This window comes from Cyprinus carpio, chromosome A8, assembly GCF_018340385.1.
Source record: "Cyprinus carpio isolate SPL01 chromosome A8, ASM1834038v1, whole genome shotgun sequence".
Lineage (NCBI taxonomy): Eukaryota > Metazoa > Chordata > Actinopteri > Cypriniformes > Cyprinidae > Cyprinus > Cyprinus carpio.
The window spans coordinates 26,929,420-26,947,863 of record NC_056579.1 but is presented as its reverse complement, the minus strand read 5'-3'; the positions used below and the strand labels follow the sequence as shown (position 1 = coordinate 26,947,863).

Here is an 18,444-nt window from a genome sequence, read left to right as displayed (position 1 = left end):
ATTGAAAATCTGTAAAAGCTGATAATAATTCAGTGACCGTCACTCAAAGGGATGAACAGTAGAGCACTGATTTGTGTCATATATATAGATCAGCAATGCAGCATATGGAGCGACAACAAGATGGCTCACGAGGAGCGTAGTCTCCGCCGCTCGCGCATGCGCACTGTCTTCTTCCAGCTCCAGAAATCTCTTATTAAGTACGTTAAGGTGCCCCAGAGGTTCCACGTCACCCGCATCTTAAAGACAGTGATTTGACATGAGAATATTAATTTAATGAGTCCCCCCAGCTGTACGCCGCGAGCCGGAACGCGTCCCACTACGGCGAAGGACGACCTCGTGAATATTAATGAGCGTTGCTTGGTAACCTTCCTGGAGCGTCACCTGATTAATATTCAGGAGCCAGTCCTTCGCCGTAGTGCGGTTGGTGAAGCCGCGGCGCGTGGGCGTGTCCAGCCGAGCCCACTGCTGCTAGCTCAACTAGCGCGCCTCTGTTTTGATTTCCGCGCTGTGTTGATGCTTTCCTCCACGGTTTCCCGTCCGGAGGCATCGCGGAAGGTTCGTGAAGCTCTGCTCTGATGGACGTCCGGTGACGCGCCCCTCGCAGCGCAGCGCCCGTCAGCCTGTGTGAGCACGGTAATCGGCGGTCCGGGGAAGTTTGGGCGGAAGCATTAATGTTGTCCTCAGGTAAGCGTGCACGGGGTGACGCGAGCTGGTCCTCGCGCGTCTCGGCCGACGGCGGGTCACATAACGGGGTGTCGCGGCCGCGGACGCGGTTCAGACTGCCTCTTTTGTTTGAATAGTCATATTAACATGGTTGGTTTCCTTCTGAAGGGATTTATTAAAAACGTATCTGTTGATTATCTCACACAATAAACGAGGAATAGAGTCAGTGAACGACTGAGAGCAGTCGCGCGCCTCTGCTGATAATAAACACACAAGATCATGTGTGGAAGCGCGCGCGGGGATTTACACATCTACAGCTCTCTCATATTCACTCTCGGGATTTGTTGTGATTTGATGCTTCTCTTACAGTGCTACAGTGATGGTAATAACATGGTACTTATTTTCATATTGTCTAGAGTACTGAGTGATTACTGTGTGTGTGTGTCGTTGCATTTAGGTGCAGTGACGTGATGCTCAAATAATATCATGGTGCATGTGCTAAAGACGTGGTATTTGTCCAGAAGCAGTGTGTTTGTGTGACTCATTAGTTTGTGAATCTCCTGCATGAAGAGCAGCACCAGATGCTCCCGGTGTGTCAGACAGCGGATCGAGGTGTGACAGGTACGAGGAACACCTGGCTGTTACTGGCACTGTGTCGTAAACATGGTCATTTCTGGGTAGTTTTGTGTACAGTGACCTCACATGCATACACTGAAAGGGCAGCGGCTTTATTTCAGAGGTCGTGAGGCCAACAAAGAAGTTTGAGAACCAGAGACACGTACTATGTGCAGATTCAGCCCTGTGACAACGTCTCCATGCCCTTTGCTGTCTGTTATAGTGGATCTGTGACTGTGGAGGCTGTGTTTTCTGTGAGTACACTAGTAAAGGTGTGGTCAACACTTGTGTTTGCTTTAGGTTGAGCTGTGTTATCTCTCACACGGTCACATTCATCATCCTGGTCATGATGTAGTCACGCAGGGGTCAGTAGTTCTGATCTTGTCCATCACGAGTGACCCAGCACAGCAAGAGAACACACCAAACCCTTTCAGTTTATTAATATCACCGTGATCTGCATGGACTCAACAGTATGCAAAGGACAGGCTTTCAGAGGAAACTCTTCTCTAGCATGTTCTAGAAATATTTCTACTGATTGAAACAGTTTCTGTGTGAATCTCTGTTAAAGTGTAATGTATTTCTGTGATGCGCAGCTGTATTTTCAGCATCATTACTCCAGTCTTCAGTGTCACATGATCTTCAGAAATCAGAATAATATGATGATTATCAATATTTAAAACAGTAAACATTTTTTCAGGATTCTTTGATGAACAGAAAGATCCAAAGATCAGCATTAATCTGAAATAAAAAGCTTTTGTAACATTATACACTATTCCATTCAAAAGATTGGAGTTAGTGTCATTTTTATTTTTTATTTCTGGGAAAGAAATTCTAGAAATTAATACTTTTATTTAGCAAGGATACTTAAAATTGATCAACAGTGATGATAAAGGCATTTATAATGTTACAAAAGATTTCTATTTCAGATAAATACTTATATCGCATCGACAGAAATTAAGAAATATACCGTGATATAAATGTTTCTCGTCCGTCCCTGTGGTGCACGTGTGTTTTGTTTCTCAGCGGTTTAGGTTAAGACATGAACAGTTAACCGTCTGTGTACTGGATATCCACCAGGGCACACATGTGGATGTAGTTTGGTCTGTATTTGTTCATCCTGCACAAAAAAGCCTGTGTGTGTGTGAGGTCGCCGGATCGTGACACACTCAGCCCGAGGAGGTCAGTGACCCCGGCAGCACAGAGGTGTTTGGGTGGATGTCTCCTCAGCTCTTAATGAGAGATCTGCAGCAGCACACGTCTGTCACAAGCTGCCACCCAGCATTCCTTCTGTCATCAACACCCACAGCAGAGAGGGCTTGTCGTGCCTCACAGCCCGGTAAAAATACTTCACCCAAGAATGAGGCTTGTCCTCATTTTACCTCGCGGCCCTGCACACACCTGGTATTGACGTGATGTGTTTTCAGCAGGGCTGCACCCTTAATAGTGGACTAAACGATCGTCAGCAGATGTCTCCTGTGACCACTCGTGTTCAGATTTCATCCAGATACACATTTCATCACACTCATGAGAAAGGTGGATGAATACAGCTGAATAGAAGCATATGTTCACGAGATGTCTGTGAAACCCTTTCTCTGAAACCACACTTTCTGGTGCAAGGCTTCTGATAGTTTTCCATATTTTCATATATTCAGAATGGCATGTGCACTGACTTCATTTTCACTTCATTTTTAAGTTACATCAGTTCTGTTTAGAGCTTATCGTGTCTGTAAGCTTGATACGAGTGTGATTTCAGCCGTCACAGTGTGAGCGTGACCCGATAGATGAGACTTATTTAAATTCATGCATTTAGCAGACGCTTTTATCCAAAGCGACTTACAGTGCATTCAGGCTATCAATTTTTACCTATCATGTGTTCCCGGGGAATCGAACCCCCAACCTTGCGCTTGTTAACGCAATGCTCTACCACTTGAGCTACAGGAGCACTTATTTATGATTTGATTGGTGGGATGTTTTGAAGAGGGTGAAGGGTTTTGAAATGTACATCACCATAGCTCCTTCTGTAGTGTGTGTGTGTTTTCTTTTTCAATTGCAAACTGCTTTTGCAGTTTTAACGTGCAATAAATGCATCAGTCCAAAAATTACATCTACTCATCCTCATCCAGAAAGAAAGAAAAAAGCAGTTCCTTCAGTGGAAATCTTTTGGGGAATTCTGGCTGTTCCTCCTCTGTGATAAAAGAAAGGCTTTCTCTGTAAAGCTCTGAAATGACAAGCAATCAGCAGATCATGTTAGTAATTACTGAGTGAAGTCATTCGATCGGTCGTTCAGAATGGATTTGATACAGCATGACAGATCTGTTTGTTGCTGTGATCGTGTAGAGAGAGTCCGTATAGAAATCAAGTGTTCCCGTGTGTGCACCGGCCGCTCCGTCACAGCTTCTACAATAAAATAGCCAGAGAAATAATCAGAAAAGTAAAACAAATAAATAGCATGTTTTCCCCATGCGGAATATGAAAATTGCCTCTCATTGGTTAAAGAAATGGACTACACTTTTTATAATAACCTTGAAATGCATACATGATTCAACAGTATTTAATAAATACAGACTAACATTACGCATATTTATATATTTTGTATTTCTTACTTATTCTTTACTCTATCATATATCTCTGAATCCAATAACAACATTACCATCAATAAACCAGAATAAAAAAAAATACATTACACATCCTTTATATAATAAATAAAAAACAAGTTATTCCACATCCTGATTATTCTTAATGTTGTACTTCAAACAAATATCAAAACTGAAGGCAATGAAAACATTTATGTAGTCTATACATTATAAAGAAATATGGCTTTTACTTGTTCTTAAATGTTGAATAATTCCAAATGAACTCGTTATTTTGACAGGAAAACAGAGGGTTAACTCCGTGACCGCAGCTTCAGGATTTGCATGTGATTTGTTGACAGAAATGTGTTAGTAACTGCTGTAATTTGAGGCGTAGAGTATACTTTTTCAATGCATCCTGCAGCTCATCCCACACATCCACTAACCCAATAAATATCCCCAAACAACCAATCCACCAATCCACTACTCCAGGCATGGTTCTCAAATCGCTCTTGTTCTTACCTTATGTAATGAACCTGACTTCCTGCCTGTGATACACCCTCACTGTGCACTTCTCATATCTCTGCTCTTGTTCTTACCTTATGTAACGAACCTGACTTCCTGCCTGTGCTACGTCCCTTCCTCGAGCCGCCATCTTCATCTTCCTGTTGAGCATTCACCATTGTGTACTCTTACCACAGCACTCCAGTCCAACATCTGGAGAAGACAGAAGCTGAAACACATCCAGCATTAAGACATTAACTGATGGACTGGCTGATGAGGGAGATGCTGTAAATTACTTGTGGATTATTGTGGTGTTTTTAAATGTGCTGTTTAGGACTCTCATTCTACGGCACCCATTCACTGCAGAGAGCTGTTTCATCCTCTGGCGGCTCTGCTGTGGCTCGGCTCACGTGGATACCTGATGAAGAAACAAACTCATCCTGATCTCAGATGAACTGAGGGTGATTACATTTAAATTTTTTAAATTTTGCCGCTGCGCATATATTTATTAGCGCAGGATGTGAATACGCGGGTGACTCCTCCAGCACGTCTGGGGTTGAACAGTGGCCCCCGGCTGAAGAACCGCAGCAGGTGTTCGTTCACTTCAGCCCCAGAACGACAGATGTGCTCCGCTCTTTCCTCACGTGAGGCGTCCCCTCTGCTGACTTTTAAGGGCTTGTGCAGTGCAGTGGACGTGGAAGTAGTCATTACATGAACAAACATCTGTGTGTGTGTGTGTGTGTGTGTGTGAGAGAGTCTCAGTAGCCTCTTCCCTGTCCCGTGTGGGATAATCTGTGCTGATGAGGCACACAAAGGACTAAACACTGGCTGTGTCCTGTAGCAGCACATGGGCTCCTGGTAAGCGCTGGCTGTCTGCAGTTCTGATTGGCTCAGCGTTATTGCCTGCAGTGTCTGACACTCCAGCGGTGCCTGGGACAGACGTCCAGCGATGAAGACGCTCCTGTGATGCCCTCTCTTTCTCTCGGTCTGCTTTGACTTGTTTCTTGAAGTGAGACGGCTCATCCTGTAGGTGACGGGGCATGTGGGGTGGGCTCTTTTGGATAGGTGCTGTCCATTGTGTTGGCTTCATGGGTTTTTGATTGTTCTGACACGTGGAGCATCACAGCGCATACCCATCCACAGGTAACGAAGAGAACTGAGCAGAGGCCCGCTGACGAGACTACAGGCCTGTTCGTGTATGTGTGCTCGCCAGCATGTAGCGTCTGTCTCTGGGTCCTTCGGGTCAGCATTTCTAGCTTATATTTCAAGGTATTGTGCAAAGAATGTAGAAATAGTTGTGAACTCGTTCATAGCAGATTTTAAGTTCATTTGTTGCATTGTAATGCTGTTTTCTTTACATAAGCACCCCTTCTAATCTACTTCTCATGACTGTAATGTGAAAAAAAAAAAATTTTAGATTATGATCAATTTATTACTGCAGTTCAGTAAAATGTCTCGAACACTGAGAATAATAATAATGTGTAGTAAAACATCTGGATGAGTTACGATAATGAGAATTTGGGCAAATATGCTTAAATGGTGTTAAAACAATGTCATAATGCTAAAAACAGGCTTCATTCTCTACATGTAGTTGATTGTTCACGATCAGGTTTCTGGTAAAGAACCCGCTCTCTCTGATGTTGCTGCTGTCTCTCTCATCTCACTGTCAGTATGAAGAGTAGATTATAATCAGATGATGATGGAGCTGCACGTGCCATCCTAATCTGACCCTCTGTTCACGTCACTGAGATTTAAATACACACAGAGAACAGTTCAACTTTTTATTTGTATTTATTCATAGGGCTGCACAGTTAATCATATTTCTAATTACGATTACACTTATGGAGGAAAAACACAATTACGAAATCGTCCAAAGTCCATTTATGTTATTCTGCGTGCTTGAGATGAGTTCGTTTCTTTCTACATGTTATTTTAAGGGTTTTTCCATTGTTTTAGTATAACAATATAATACCATTCATATTTTTACTTTTTTTATAATTTAATAGAAGTACAGGCGTGACAGTTTTGATTTTAGTCCTTTGTCTTCTGCTATAGACGGACAGTTAAACCCGAGGATCCTTTACCTCATCCTATTTCCAAACAGACCATTTAATGCCACTGAATATATAATCATAATATAACAGCATAATAATGCAAGAATGCCTCCACACTTTCAGATGACAACAAACTTTGAATTCTTAAGAATATCTAGATCATGGAAGTTAGCTATCAAAATATTAGATGCATTAAAAATCTTGAATAAATAGTAAATAAACATTTACTAACAAAAAAAGTAGAAAAAAGAAAAATGCACAAATAACTTGTATGGAGATTTTTCCATCTACAGATTTGTCCGGACCTTCTTTTCTCTGTGAATGAAGGGTGTACTTTATTCCTGAAAAACACAATCATTACTCAGCAGTCAGACGTCTGTACGCACAAAGACACCGATCCCTAAACAAGATCATATCTGCAGATGAAACTTTGTGTGTAGAAGCACTTTTTAGTTTTGATCTCCACGAACAAACATCGCCACGTTATGTTGGAGAAGCTGCGAAAGACACATGGTGACACTAATTTTTAAATAAATATAATGGGCAATATATTGCGTCACCCAAAAATGATTGAGATCATGTACATATATTTCCAGAAAAATCAACAGTGTTGTGGAAAGCCTTCAATGTAAACTCTAGAATCCACTGCCATACAACCCACTACCATACAAGCTCCCAAACAGAGCAAAGTTCACCCCTTGCTCTAGAATCCACTGCCAGACAGCGTTTGAGCCTCTGAGCTCCCAAACAGAGCAAAGTTCACCCCTAAACAAACAGCTGAGAGCGAGGATGATTCGAAGCGCCTGGCCTGTGAGTGCTTCACGTGTTTGTTCTGCTTTAACTGTTTGTAATCACATTCTGTTGCTCCTGGCTTTTTGGAGCTCAAAGACACGATGGAAAGAACACTGTATTTGTTGGACGAGGTTTATTGGGTGCTCTCTGTTCATGTTGGCATCTGATGCGTCATGCATGTATTCACAGCACTCAGTTTGCAGGGCTAGATATATTTAGTGAGGGTTTCATCAGAACTCGAGCCATCGGTGAAGTGTGCTCGCTGTCAGCTGGCTGGAAGTGTTGGCCATGTTTCGTCGAGGAATGGATGTGTTCTGGCCGCTCCTCGAGGGCTGATGTAATCCCCCTTCAGTGTGCTGTTTATCCTGGATGAGTATTGATTTATCTTCTCTCTCCTCTCCTTCTTTAAACTGCACCGGGTCACCATGTGTGTCTGATGAAAGCCAGCTCTGTCAGAGGTGCACTGTGCAATGGTTTCTGTTGAAGCACAGCGCAGATATACGGGCCATCATGCCATTTTTCTTTTCTGGGATGCATTCATCTGCATGGATGGACTTTAAACAACTTGCATGAGTAAAATGTGTAAAGTGTATTTTTTTTCATGTGGTGTGATTTCTTCATGAACTGTGAAGTACACAAGCTTGGAACAAATGACACAAGTTGAAATAAATTGGCATTATGAAATTGCAGTCTGGTTAATGATTTGGCATATTGGCCGAAAAGTGTTAAAACGCTGTACAGGTTTGTCACTATGTAGGGGGTCCTGTGGAGCGAATCCATTTCTTATCAGGCAATCCTTAAAATAGTGGCTGACTAGGCCTTTGTCATTGCAGCTGCTGGTGTGGTCTGGGGTTTGGGTCTGTCCTAACGGTGACTCTTTGCCTGACCTTTACTCCACTCCAGGCTCTGGTGCATGTGCTCTCAGGAATGGAGGAAGTTGTCTTGTGGGAAGGGGGCAGTTCCTGTTTTTGAAGCCTATTTTTGCTTGGTCAGAACAATCTGTGATTGTGACCACAGCACATTGCAGTGATTATCAATATGCTGTTAAATGGTGCAGAATGCATTGATTCTGTTATAATAATTCATTGCATTGATTATAGAGTTCAGTATTCTAGTATTGTCTATGTTAATAGCTGGTGTGGAGCGTCTCAGAATACACAGATGAAGAGCACACACGATTGAAAAAAAAGTACATGTTTCCTATAAAGGAATACAGTTTGGATCATTCACGAATACATGCATTCATTTGAGCAAAGCCTAATTGTTGTTTTCATCTTGGGATTTTATTATGTAGATATTCTGAGAAAAAAGGTGCTTCAGCATGCCACAAAACATGATGTCAATTAAAGGAATAATTCACCCCAAAAAATTAATCTGTTGAAGATGAGATCAGTTCATCTGAGATCAGGATGAGTGTGTTTCTTCATCAGGTTTGTAGAAATGTAGCACTGCATCAGTGTCTCATCAATGGATGCTCTGCAGTGAATGGGTGCCGTCAGAATGAGAGTCCAAACAGCTGATAAAAACATCACAATAATCCACAAGTAATCCACAGCACTCCAGTCCATCAGTGAACATCTGGAGAAGACACAAGATGAAACACATCCAGGATTAAGACGTTTTTAACTCAAATACATAGAGTTTATAATCCATAATAACACTTCCTCCAGTGAAAAAGTGCATCTGCTGTTGTCTCTCACATCAACATCCAGACACATATTAGTTTAGAGCTGTTTAAACGCTGCTTGATCTGTGCAGATTTCTCTCCTGATTCACACCAGAACACTTTTTATCATCATTAATGCCAAAGTATTTTAGTTCTTGTTGCGTTTGCAGTCATTTTAGTTTAGTCTGGAGCCCAGTGTAGTCTTCGTTTGATTTATTAGGTGATTTTGTTTTTATTTCCCGATGTCTTTGCATCTTCCAGGTGTGTTCATTATGACGAGCATGCGTTGGTCTGCGGCTGTAACGTGACAGTGAACACTAGTGTATTATGCCAGTCTCTGAGCACGTCTTCCAGTGCAGTGCAGGCCGCGGGGTTCACTGAGAAAGCTGCTTCTCACTCACTGTAGAGCTCCATCTGTTCACAAGCACTTATCCTGGCCAGAGCACCGGTCCAACAGCTCGAGTGCCCGGGGCTCAGAGTGGACACACATCTGTCTGTTGTAGTCATGAGACAGAGTTTGAGAGGAGTGTTTGGTTCAAACAGCTGGCATACGTTAGCCTGTTTAATTAAAGGTGAAGATCTGACTTCATCAGCGTGCACGTGTTCTGCTGTGACTGTGTGTCTCTGTGTAATCATTCTGACCGTGTTCATTAATAGGGCTGGTTATGTCTGGATGCTTCTCTCAGATTCACTAGGTTGCAGTCGGAACGGTGATAGTTTGATCAGGATAAGAAAGAAAGATGTGCTCTGTGATGAACTTTTCTGTCTAGTCAGTTTGTGCTTATGCTGTGGCTCTAGTGCTGCAGAAGTGACCCTAAGACTTAAGATAATGAAGAAATTAAAGAAATTCTTCTTAATTAAAAAGAAGATGCAAAGCAGAAGTGCAGCACTAGACACCTGCAGGACCGTTCTTAACCTTTTTTTTTTTTAATAAATAAATATCGCATGCATTTATGGATCAGAGTGTTTTCAGCAGGATTTATGGGTGAAGCAGTAATGGCTCTTGTCTGCAGTCCTGTTGATTCAGATACTGGATGACAGTGGTGTCATGCTCCTGCCAGATCACGCTTAGACTGTTTTCACCTTCAGTGAGCTGTCAATGTGGATGGAGCTTCCCAGAGCAGTGTGTCAAAAACAGAGACCAAGCGACCGAGAAAATGTTTAAAGGACATTACAGTATATGACAAACCCCTCAGCTTCCGCAAAGAAAACCCATAAAAACACTGGAGTCATGAGAGTGTGAGGCATGTGCTCTTCAGCTGGAGAGAGCACACAGACGGCTTGAACGGTCAAATATAGGGTCGAAATATAACAAAAAAGAAACCAGTCCTAATTATGACTTGTAGACACTTCACTAATGCATTGTCTTGATGATTGTCCAGACAAATAAACATAATAGAACACATCACAAACCAGTTTACTTCTCTGATGTTGCTTTTGTGAGTGAAACAAGGCATTTAGTGAGAAAAATGTAGGATGTTATTTAATGTTGCTTAATAGTAGGCACTTCAGAATTTGGAAACGAATGTAAAGGACTACTACAAAAACCCACACACACTATTTGCATCACTGAATCATTATTTTCCTGTTTGTCTCTTTAAAACAATCTGAACTGTATAAAGCTCTACAGAAATGGGTGTAAACCTGGAGGATCACTTGTATCATTATATATCATCATATCACACAGCCGTAAATCTTTCTCTGTTAAAGCACGAGGGCATTATTGACAAAACAGTACGGCTTTCTGTAAAGCTGCTTTGAGAGTGTGTGTGATGTGAAAAGAGCTGTGTGAGCACATTAGACTTGATTATCTGAAGACTCGGTGTTGGTTTGAGTGTGTGTTCTCTGATATCCTCTGTCCTTGTTTGTGGTTTCAGTCACCCCTGATCCATCTCCAGAGACGCTCCCGCTCCCCGCGCCCCGAGCCCAGGCAGTGAGCGCCGGCCCGCGAGCGCACCGCAAGCACAGCGAAGCAGGCCACGGCGCGCAGCCGGAGCGCGGCAGCATGGAGGTGGGCATGCGCGTGGTGCGCGGCGTGGACTGGAAGTGGGGGAACCAGGATGAAGGAGAGGGGCACGTGGGCACGGTGGTGGAGATCGGCCGGCAGGGCAGCACCACCACACCCGACAAAACTGTGGTGGTGCAGTGGGACAGCGGCACTCGCACCAACTACCGCACCGGATACCAGAGCGCCTACGACCTGCTGCTGTACGACAACGCACAGATCGGTGAGAACACACCTCCTCCAGGCCAGCAGCAGCTCGACTTATGTATAACGTAAACTAATAATTACCATATTTGTGTGCAATCATGTTTACATTGTGACTTCAGAGAATACGAAGGAATTAGCATTGAATATCCAAGTTACATCTGACAGAATAAAGCATATACCCTGCTGGAGTGAAGATGCTTTGGGCTGGAGTGTTGTGTGGGATAAAGAAATGATAGATAGCACTTCTAACAGTCTCCAGGAACAACTCGTTTAAATAAATGCAGCATACAGTACTTTTGTCTAAATATTGCAGAACAGCAGTCGTAATGCAACATGGAAACTTTAAAATAAATCACGCTATTTCGGAAAAGGGGCATTGAGTTATTTTGCTCAGTCTGACATGCAGATACGAGATGGAGATGAACGAGATCAATATCTGGCTGTCTGTCAAAGTGCACTACTTTACCATGAACCAGATGCGTTGCTTCTTGTTAAATGGGCATTTTATTGAAAGGACATCTACTTCCATGCTTATTTTACATCAGTTTGCCCACGTCAGTCCTCAGAGTATTGGCTGCTTGATTGTTTTTGGTAATAGCGAGTGATTTGTTAGCTCTTAGTGGTTCAACATTAGTGTGAGTGTTTGAGTGAAGCAGGTGTTCAGGAGCACACGAGCGCTCAGACGCTCCCTCAGCTGGGGGGTGTGTGTGTGTGTGTGTGTGTGTGTGTGTGTGTGTGGCCACAGGTTAAGATGCTTACTGGCTTAAACAGTTACTCCACAGTTCTGTACATCCCTGAACTGATTATATTTCATTCATATGAACGAGATTAATATCTGGCTGTCTGTCAAATTGCATTATGTTCCTAAGAACAAGATGCATTGCTTCTTTCCTTCCTTCCTCTCCATCTTTTGGCTCTTGTGTTTATAACTAAGGAAATGCTTAATGCTGAACTGAAATGCTTTAAAATCAGTCTGATCTCTCAGAGGTTCTCTTCAGATGACCTTATTCAATGGATCAGACGTGCCGCAATACCTTGGTATTAAATGTTAGAATTAGTACTCATTTTCCTTTCTTCCTCGTAGGTGTCCGACATTCAAACATCATCTGTGACAGCTGTAAGAAGCACGGCATCATGGGAATGCGCTGGAAGTGTAAGGTGTGTTTCGACTACGACCTGTGCACTCAGTGTTACATGAACAACAAGCACGAGCTGACGCACGCCTTCGAGCGCTACGAGACGGCGCATTCGCACCCGTGAGTGTTCCTCTCGCCCTCCTTCCTTCTGTCTGTCTTTCCCTGAAACCTCCTCTCAGTTCCTCAGTTTGTCAAAACAAAAGTGTGTACAGTAATGCACTTACAACAGAAGTCTGTTGGGCAACACCAGAATAAACGCATGAGGCTCGAGCCTCTGCCACGCTCTTTATTTCTCTTATTCTAGCTCACAGATTCTCACTGATATGAGCAAGGATGCCTGAAATAGACACAATGTAACAGAGTAACAAAACATTCATGCACATAAAAAAATGAGTCCCTTAAAAGAAAGCTTTCCTTGACAGTTCAAATAGGTTCTTAATAAATTCACAAAAATAGAGCTTTACTTCTGCTTTTAAACCCTCCAGGACATTTTACTCATATTTTAATTTGAATTATTTCTGCAAACAGATTTTTTGCTTGATTTTACAAACAAATACTTGATATTTTATGCAGTGTTGTTTCTCGAGTAAATTTATTTTGTTTCAAGGATATTTGTATTGGAAATCAGGAAAGACTAGTTAAGAAGTCTCTTTGCAATGCATGACTTAAAGGGGTCATGTGATGTTGCTAAAAAGAACATTATTTTGTGTATTTGGTGGAATGAAATGTGTTTATGCGGTTTAAGGTTTAAAAAAATACATTATTTTTCACATACTGTAGATTATTGTTTCCCCTTTATGCCCCGCCTTCTGAAACACATCGATTTCCACAAAGCTCATCGCTCTGAAAAGCGAGGTGTGCTGTGATTGGCCAGCTATCCAGCGCGTTGTGATTGGCCGAATACCTCAAGCGTGTGACGGAAATGTTATGCCCCTCACCATACTGTGATGCCGTCTCATGGGAGCGCCGAGACAAAACCAATAAAACCCATTACGAACAAAGCATTTGTTGCATCCAGTGGGGACATAATTACTGATTATAATGACTTATACTGTCTTTTTACGCATTGCGTTGCGTATCGCACTGCGTAAACATAAAACCATGTCTGCATTTGTGATCTGAGAAACAACAAACAGCAAACACACATCTGAATATTTGTGTTGAACTGTTCTGGAACAGTGTTGAAACACAGCTTAACCACTGATTTCTAGTCGTGTCCTCTTTTGGAAGAACAAACAAAGTTTCACTTCAATGAAACACACAGCGACACAGTGGCAACAGCGAGGCTAAACGTTACGCTTTCTTTCTTTGCATGAACATTTGGGCTTTTTCAGGGGGTGTGGTTGACTCTTAACTTTGATAAAGAATATCTCTTTGGATTTGAGACTTTAGTCTTTGCAACTTTACAGATCTTCTTTATTCACCAAGAGCTTGTAACACTCCGAAGAGAAAGAAAAAACTGGAATCGCATCATATGACCCCTTTAAGTGTTTATTCTAAAAGGTGGCGCTTTGCTTGTTATACACACAGTGCAATAGGACAGGAACTCACATGTTATGTAAACTGTTGTTCAGTGACTGTGTGTTTCACTGTTTGTGTTTAAAATATCCAAGCCAGTCTCTAGTCTCAGTTGTGCTGTTTGTCTTGGTACATGATTAAAAAAAATGGCCAAACACCTTCAAGAGTGTGTGTGTGTGTGTGTATGAGTAATGGTCCAGAATACACACACACACACACACACACACCAGCAGGTGCTTAAAGGCATAAACAGGAAGTAGTTTGGATTATCTCTAGGGATGTGTAATATGGCTTTAAATTATATCTTGACATTTTTCTCATGCTAGGCTTTTGTTTTTCAGAGAGAACTTTTGAGTACTCAGCAGCACAGAGTTCTGGTTCAGCAAACAGAACTGATTCTTCTTTCATCACGTAGGCTTTGAACACGATAGAGAAACAATCAGTTCACCTCCTGAGTCCCTACTTCTGTCCGGTCCGTTCTGAAATACAGAAATACGATATAAATAATCAAAATATACAATATATAAAACATTTATTATCAATATTGTCCCACTGTAAAGCCTAAAAACTGCTTTAAGGCTTGTGTGCATTGAGGAAAACCGGCTCCCTCGGCTAAATGTACTTTTTTCTATCATGGCCATCACTTCTTCTGCAGCGGTCACATTTCATCAGAACTAACCAGTTCTGTTTCCTGTGCACAGTCTCTATGACTTTCACATGACTAAAGACCGAACAGCCTGGACCATGAAGGAAGTGACTTCAGTGAATGAGATCATCTCTGAGTTGTGTGTAAATGACCCTGATTCTGAGAGTTTAACTCCAAATAAAGTAAACAGTACTGTCCTGTTTACTTTTTATCATTTTTTTTTGCTTCGCTTCAGAGTTTGGGATTCGTGTTAGAGCTGCTTGGTTTGGATCAACTTTATTGCAGAAGTTTTTGATAATCCATGGAGGAATCGAATGGGAAATGTGGTTTTCTATAGTGTAAAAGAGCTGCTAAAAACTCAGCATAGAAACGTACTTATGGTAGAAGTCTGTTAGTCATGAACCGCTGGTCCACCGATGCCGCTGTTTTTCAGACTGGTTTAGGTCGGATGTCAGTAGGATTTACTACTGAGTCTTCTGCACTGGATTTGGTATCTCTGCTTCAGCGTGTCTCTGATCACTCTTCAGACAGGATTTCTGGAGCGCAGACCTCTCACAGCTCCATACTGGAGCAAGCATTAGACACAGATTTAATTTCGTGAGCGTGACGCTGGATGAGTGATGTCTCGCTCCGTGCTCATCGTGTAAACAGCAGCCCTCTGTCAGAGGTCATATGCAGTCTGAGGTACCGTGGGCTTTGTGTCAGGGCACAGTTCAGCATATGGCCTCCCATGTGTTCACCAAGACAAGGAACAAAACAGAAGCTAACTTATAAACTTGCAACTAGTGAGCTTCTGTCACGTTGTCTGCACTCTTTCCTGTGTCAAACACAGACACTGTTACAGGACGCCAGCCTCCGGCCATAAGAGGCTGACATTAGCATCAGACACCTTGCAACAGATGAGAATGATGCTGCGAATCATGCTGCTTGTTTGCAGTGACTCCTAACCGGATGATTTTTAATGAATGGAAATTGGTGGAGTAATTAAGAATTTTCTAGAAAGAAGTCTCTAAATCTCACCCAGGCTGCATTAAAAATACAGTAAAAATTGTGAAATATTATTACAATTTAAAATAACTGATTTACTTACTTAAATAATGATCGTAGACCAGAGCAAAGCAGAGCAGAGACACATGACTATAGACGCATGACTCTGCTGGACCCGTGGATGATTGATGGGGATGGGCAGCTCCTCTGCTCCTCGATCAGATCAGGTCTGTACTGTAAGGTATGTGCTGTTAGTGCGCTGCGTTCGGTGCACAGCTCTGGCCAGGATCTTTGGCAGCGTGCTCTTGAAGAGTTCCCAAGCCTGCTTTAGCTTGTTGACGTGAGACAGCCTGTCTGTCATTAGCTGTATTGAGAGCATGTGTTTCCAGTTACGCTGCTCTTGTACAAAATCTGCCTAACGTCCTCGAGCGAGAAACAATGAGTTACAGTCCTCTCTCGCTCTCACGGCTCTCAGTGAGTGTGTAATCAGTGATGCAGGCTGATGCCATGTTTGCAGCGCTGCGATTACCTTCTGTGTTTCGATTCAGTCTGACGTGACTTACAATGCATTCAAGCTGTGTGTTTTTCCCTGCAAGCTTCCCACTAGAGCTAATGTTAGTTGAGCCAATAGTGAGTCTGTGTGATTGTTTTTATAGTGGAGAGGTCTGCAGTATAGAAATACATGTCAATTTCATCTTGCTTTGGGAAATTCCAAAGGGAATGCAGTCCATTTTTATTCATAATTTAAATGTGTATACCTAAAAAAAATAAAAGTAGTGTTTTTTTTTTTTCCTCTCAGTAATTGTCCAGTTTGTTGGATTCCAGTGCATTTCAGTTTAATTTGAGTTTAATTTCAATGTTTAATATTAAATGCTTCAGTCATGAGAACATTGTGAAACACTGATTGGGTGAGACAGGTTTCCTCAGGTCATAACTGGCTCCTCTTCTCTCAAACTCAGAGTGATCTTGACGCCGAGACAGAACCTGTCCAGAATCATCCTGAAGGTCACCATCAACTCTGACACTTTGCTTCATTTGAGTTTCAGCCGCTGTCACATCGAACACCATACTCCCAGAGAGTTTAGTTTGAGAATCTCATCAGTCTAGGGTCTGTGGGACATTGCAGTCTCTGCTCCTGGAGAGTTTAGTTTGAGTTCAGATAAACCGGTCAAGGTCTGTGGGTTTGCTGGAAGTTCTGGTTGAAATGGTTGGAACTAAACTCTCCAGGATCAGGACTGAACTCATGGGATGTATGAGTGCTGGACAGTGTCGTGCTGTTTTCTCATCTGTTCTGCTGTTTCTATAAACACTTGCACATGTTCTCGTGTGAAGATTACGTTTTATATTATTTTAAAATGTGTAATGACTTTATTGCTGAATGAGTCAAACTGTCCATGTGGTCACTGGCTGGTCCTCGCAGACGTCTGTAGGCCGTTGTTTCTCTGTGTTATGTGTGATCGCTGCTGTTAGTTGAACTGGTGTGTGTTTGTTGGTGATGGTGGTTATTAGATGCTGAATCTCACAGAGCTTGTGAACATGCACATATTTCACCCTAAAATCAAAACAGAAAGTAAGAAATGTTTTCCGTTCCACTTTTTCTCAGGACTTAAGACCATTAAATGTTTGAATTATGTGCACATAGTTTTCATAAAGAACATGAGGTCTACTCTCAGGACTGTTAAGAAAAGCTAAAGAAGCATTGTGAGTAGGATTGACATTGGAAATGAAAAAATAGCCTTGATTTTCTTCATGCAAAATACGATTGCTTATTGCTGTATCTTCTCATTGTGAAGAGTGGCTTTGGTGTGTTTAGTCTTTCACTCTGATCAGAAACAGGTCATATTTGCTTCCTGGAGTTGAGTTTATTCCTTTGATGATGGTATATTTGTATCCATTAATTAACATGTAAACACAGTGTTTTCCATCTTCTTCTATTTGCATGAAGTAGAATAATTATGAGTGTTCCTCATATAAGCAAATCAACATCAAATTCAAAAACAGCTGTAAACGAAGCACAGTAACATGATGAAACTCCAGTCATAATGTCCTGATTATTTCTCCTGCGTGTTAATGAGACTCCTGTACTCATGAGACTGCCGCCCTGTGCTGCTTCTGTGTGTGTGTGTGTGTGTGTGTGTGTGTGTGTGTGCAGGAGGTGAGGGGAAGGTGGGGAAGGTGGTGGATATTCGTGGATGGGATCAGGAATCGGGTCGTAGCGTGGCTAGCGTCACCTGGTCCAGCGGAACCACAAACGTCTACAGAATGGGCCACAAGGGCAAGGTGGATCTGAAGTACGTGTCTGATGTGCAGGGAGGATACTACTACAAGGAGCATCTGCCCAGATTAGGTGAGAGTGGCAGTACACAGAGCCTGCGGGTGTGTTCGGCAGCCCCCTGTAGCTCACCAGAATGATCTATTATTACACCGAGCAAATCATTTACCTGCACAAATACAATGAGAGTGAAACCGCTACATTTCAGTTTTACATCAGTATGATTTTGTTAAAAAAAATTGAATTTAAATATTAATTTTTACAATTATTGCAATATATTATGCAATAGAATTTATTCCAATTATTTTGTGTATTATTTGTGTGCCACACACTCAGAACAAACGACTCGATTCATTAAATGATCTGCCCTGTCGAAATCACTAGAAAAACATTCTAGAAGTTTTGTTCTGCTTTTATTTTTAATGCTTCTTTATGAATCTTGACATGCTGAATACGAAAATCACAAAAAACTGTGATCATGAAAACAAACAAAAATATATGTTGACAACTTAAACTGGCTAATCAGTTATTACTCATTATAAAAATGAGATGGTTCATCTATAATTCTTAAGAATTATAATAGTTATATAATACTATATAATGCAACATATTCTAATAATAGTGAACAACAACAGTTTAACATAAACACTTGCCAAGAGTGTGGCGTCCAAAACTTTGCTGTACACTATGTTGGATGATTTTTGTCTTTTGTGACTGGAATGTTCCAGAATGTTCCCATCCTTACAAAAGCAAAATAAAGCAAAAAAAAATAGTACAAAATTAGCACACAAACTTATCTGTACTAAACC

General features: G+C 41.9%; 1 protein-coding gene across 1 annotated transcript in view; it reads left to right on the top strand.

Annotated features, from left to right (window-relative positions):
- The first annotated feature begins 436 nt into the window (after positions 1-436).
- LOC109052355 (E3 ubiquitin-protein ligase MIB2-like) overlaps positions 437-18,444 on the top strand; it is a 32,808-nt gene continuing 14,800 nt past the window's right edge. The window contains exons 1-6 of the mRNA XM_042761463.1: positions 437-684; positions 1,121-1,284; positions 10,742-11,092; positions 12,161-12,332; positions 16,323-16,447; positions 17,456-17,710. Coding sequence (XP_042617397.1) covers positions 1,245-1,284; positions 10,742-11,092; positions 12,161-12,332; positions 16,323-16,447; positions 17,456-17,710 — 943 coding nt within the window. The 5' untranslated portion in view covers positions 437-684; positions 1,121-1,244. The remainder of the gene's footprint in view (positions 685-1,120; positions 1,285-10,741; positions 11,093-12,160; positions 12,333-16,322; positions 16,448-17,455; positions 17,711-18,444) is intronic.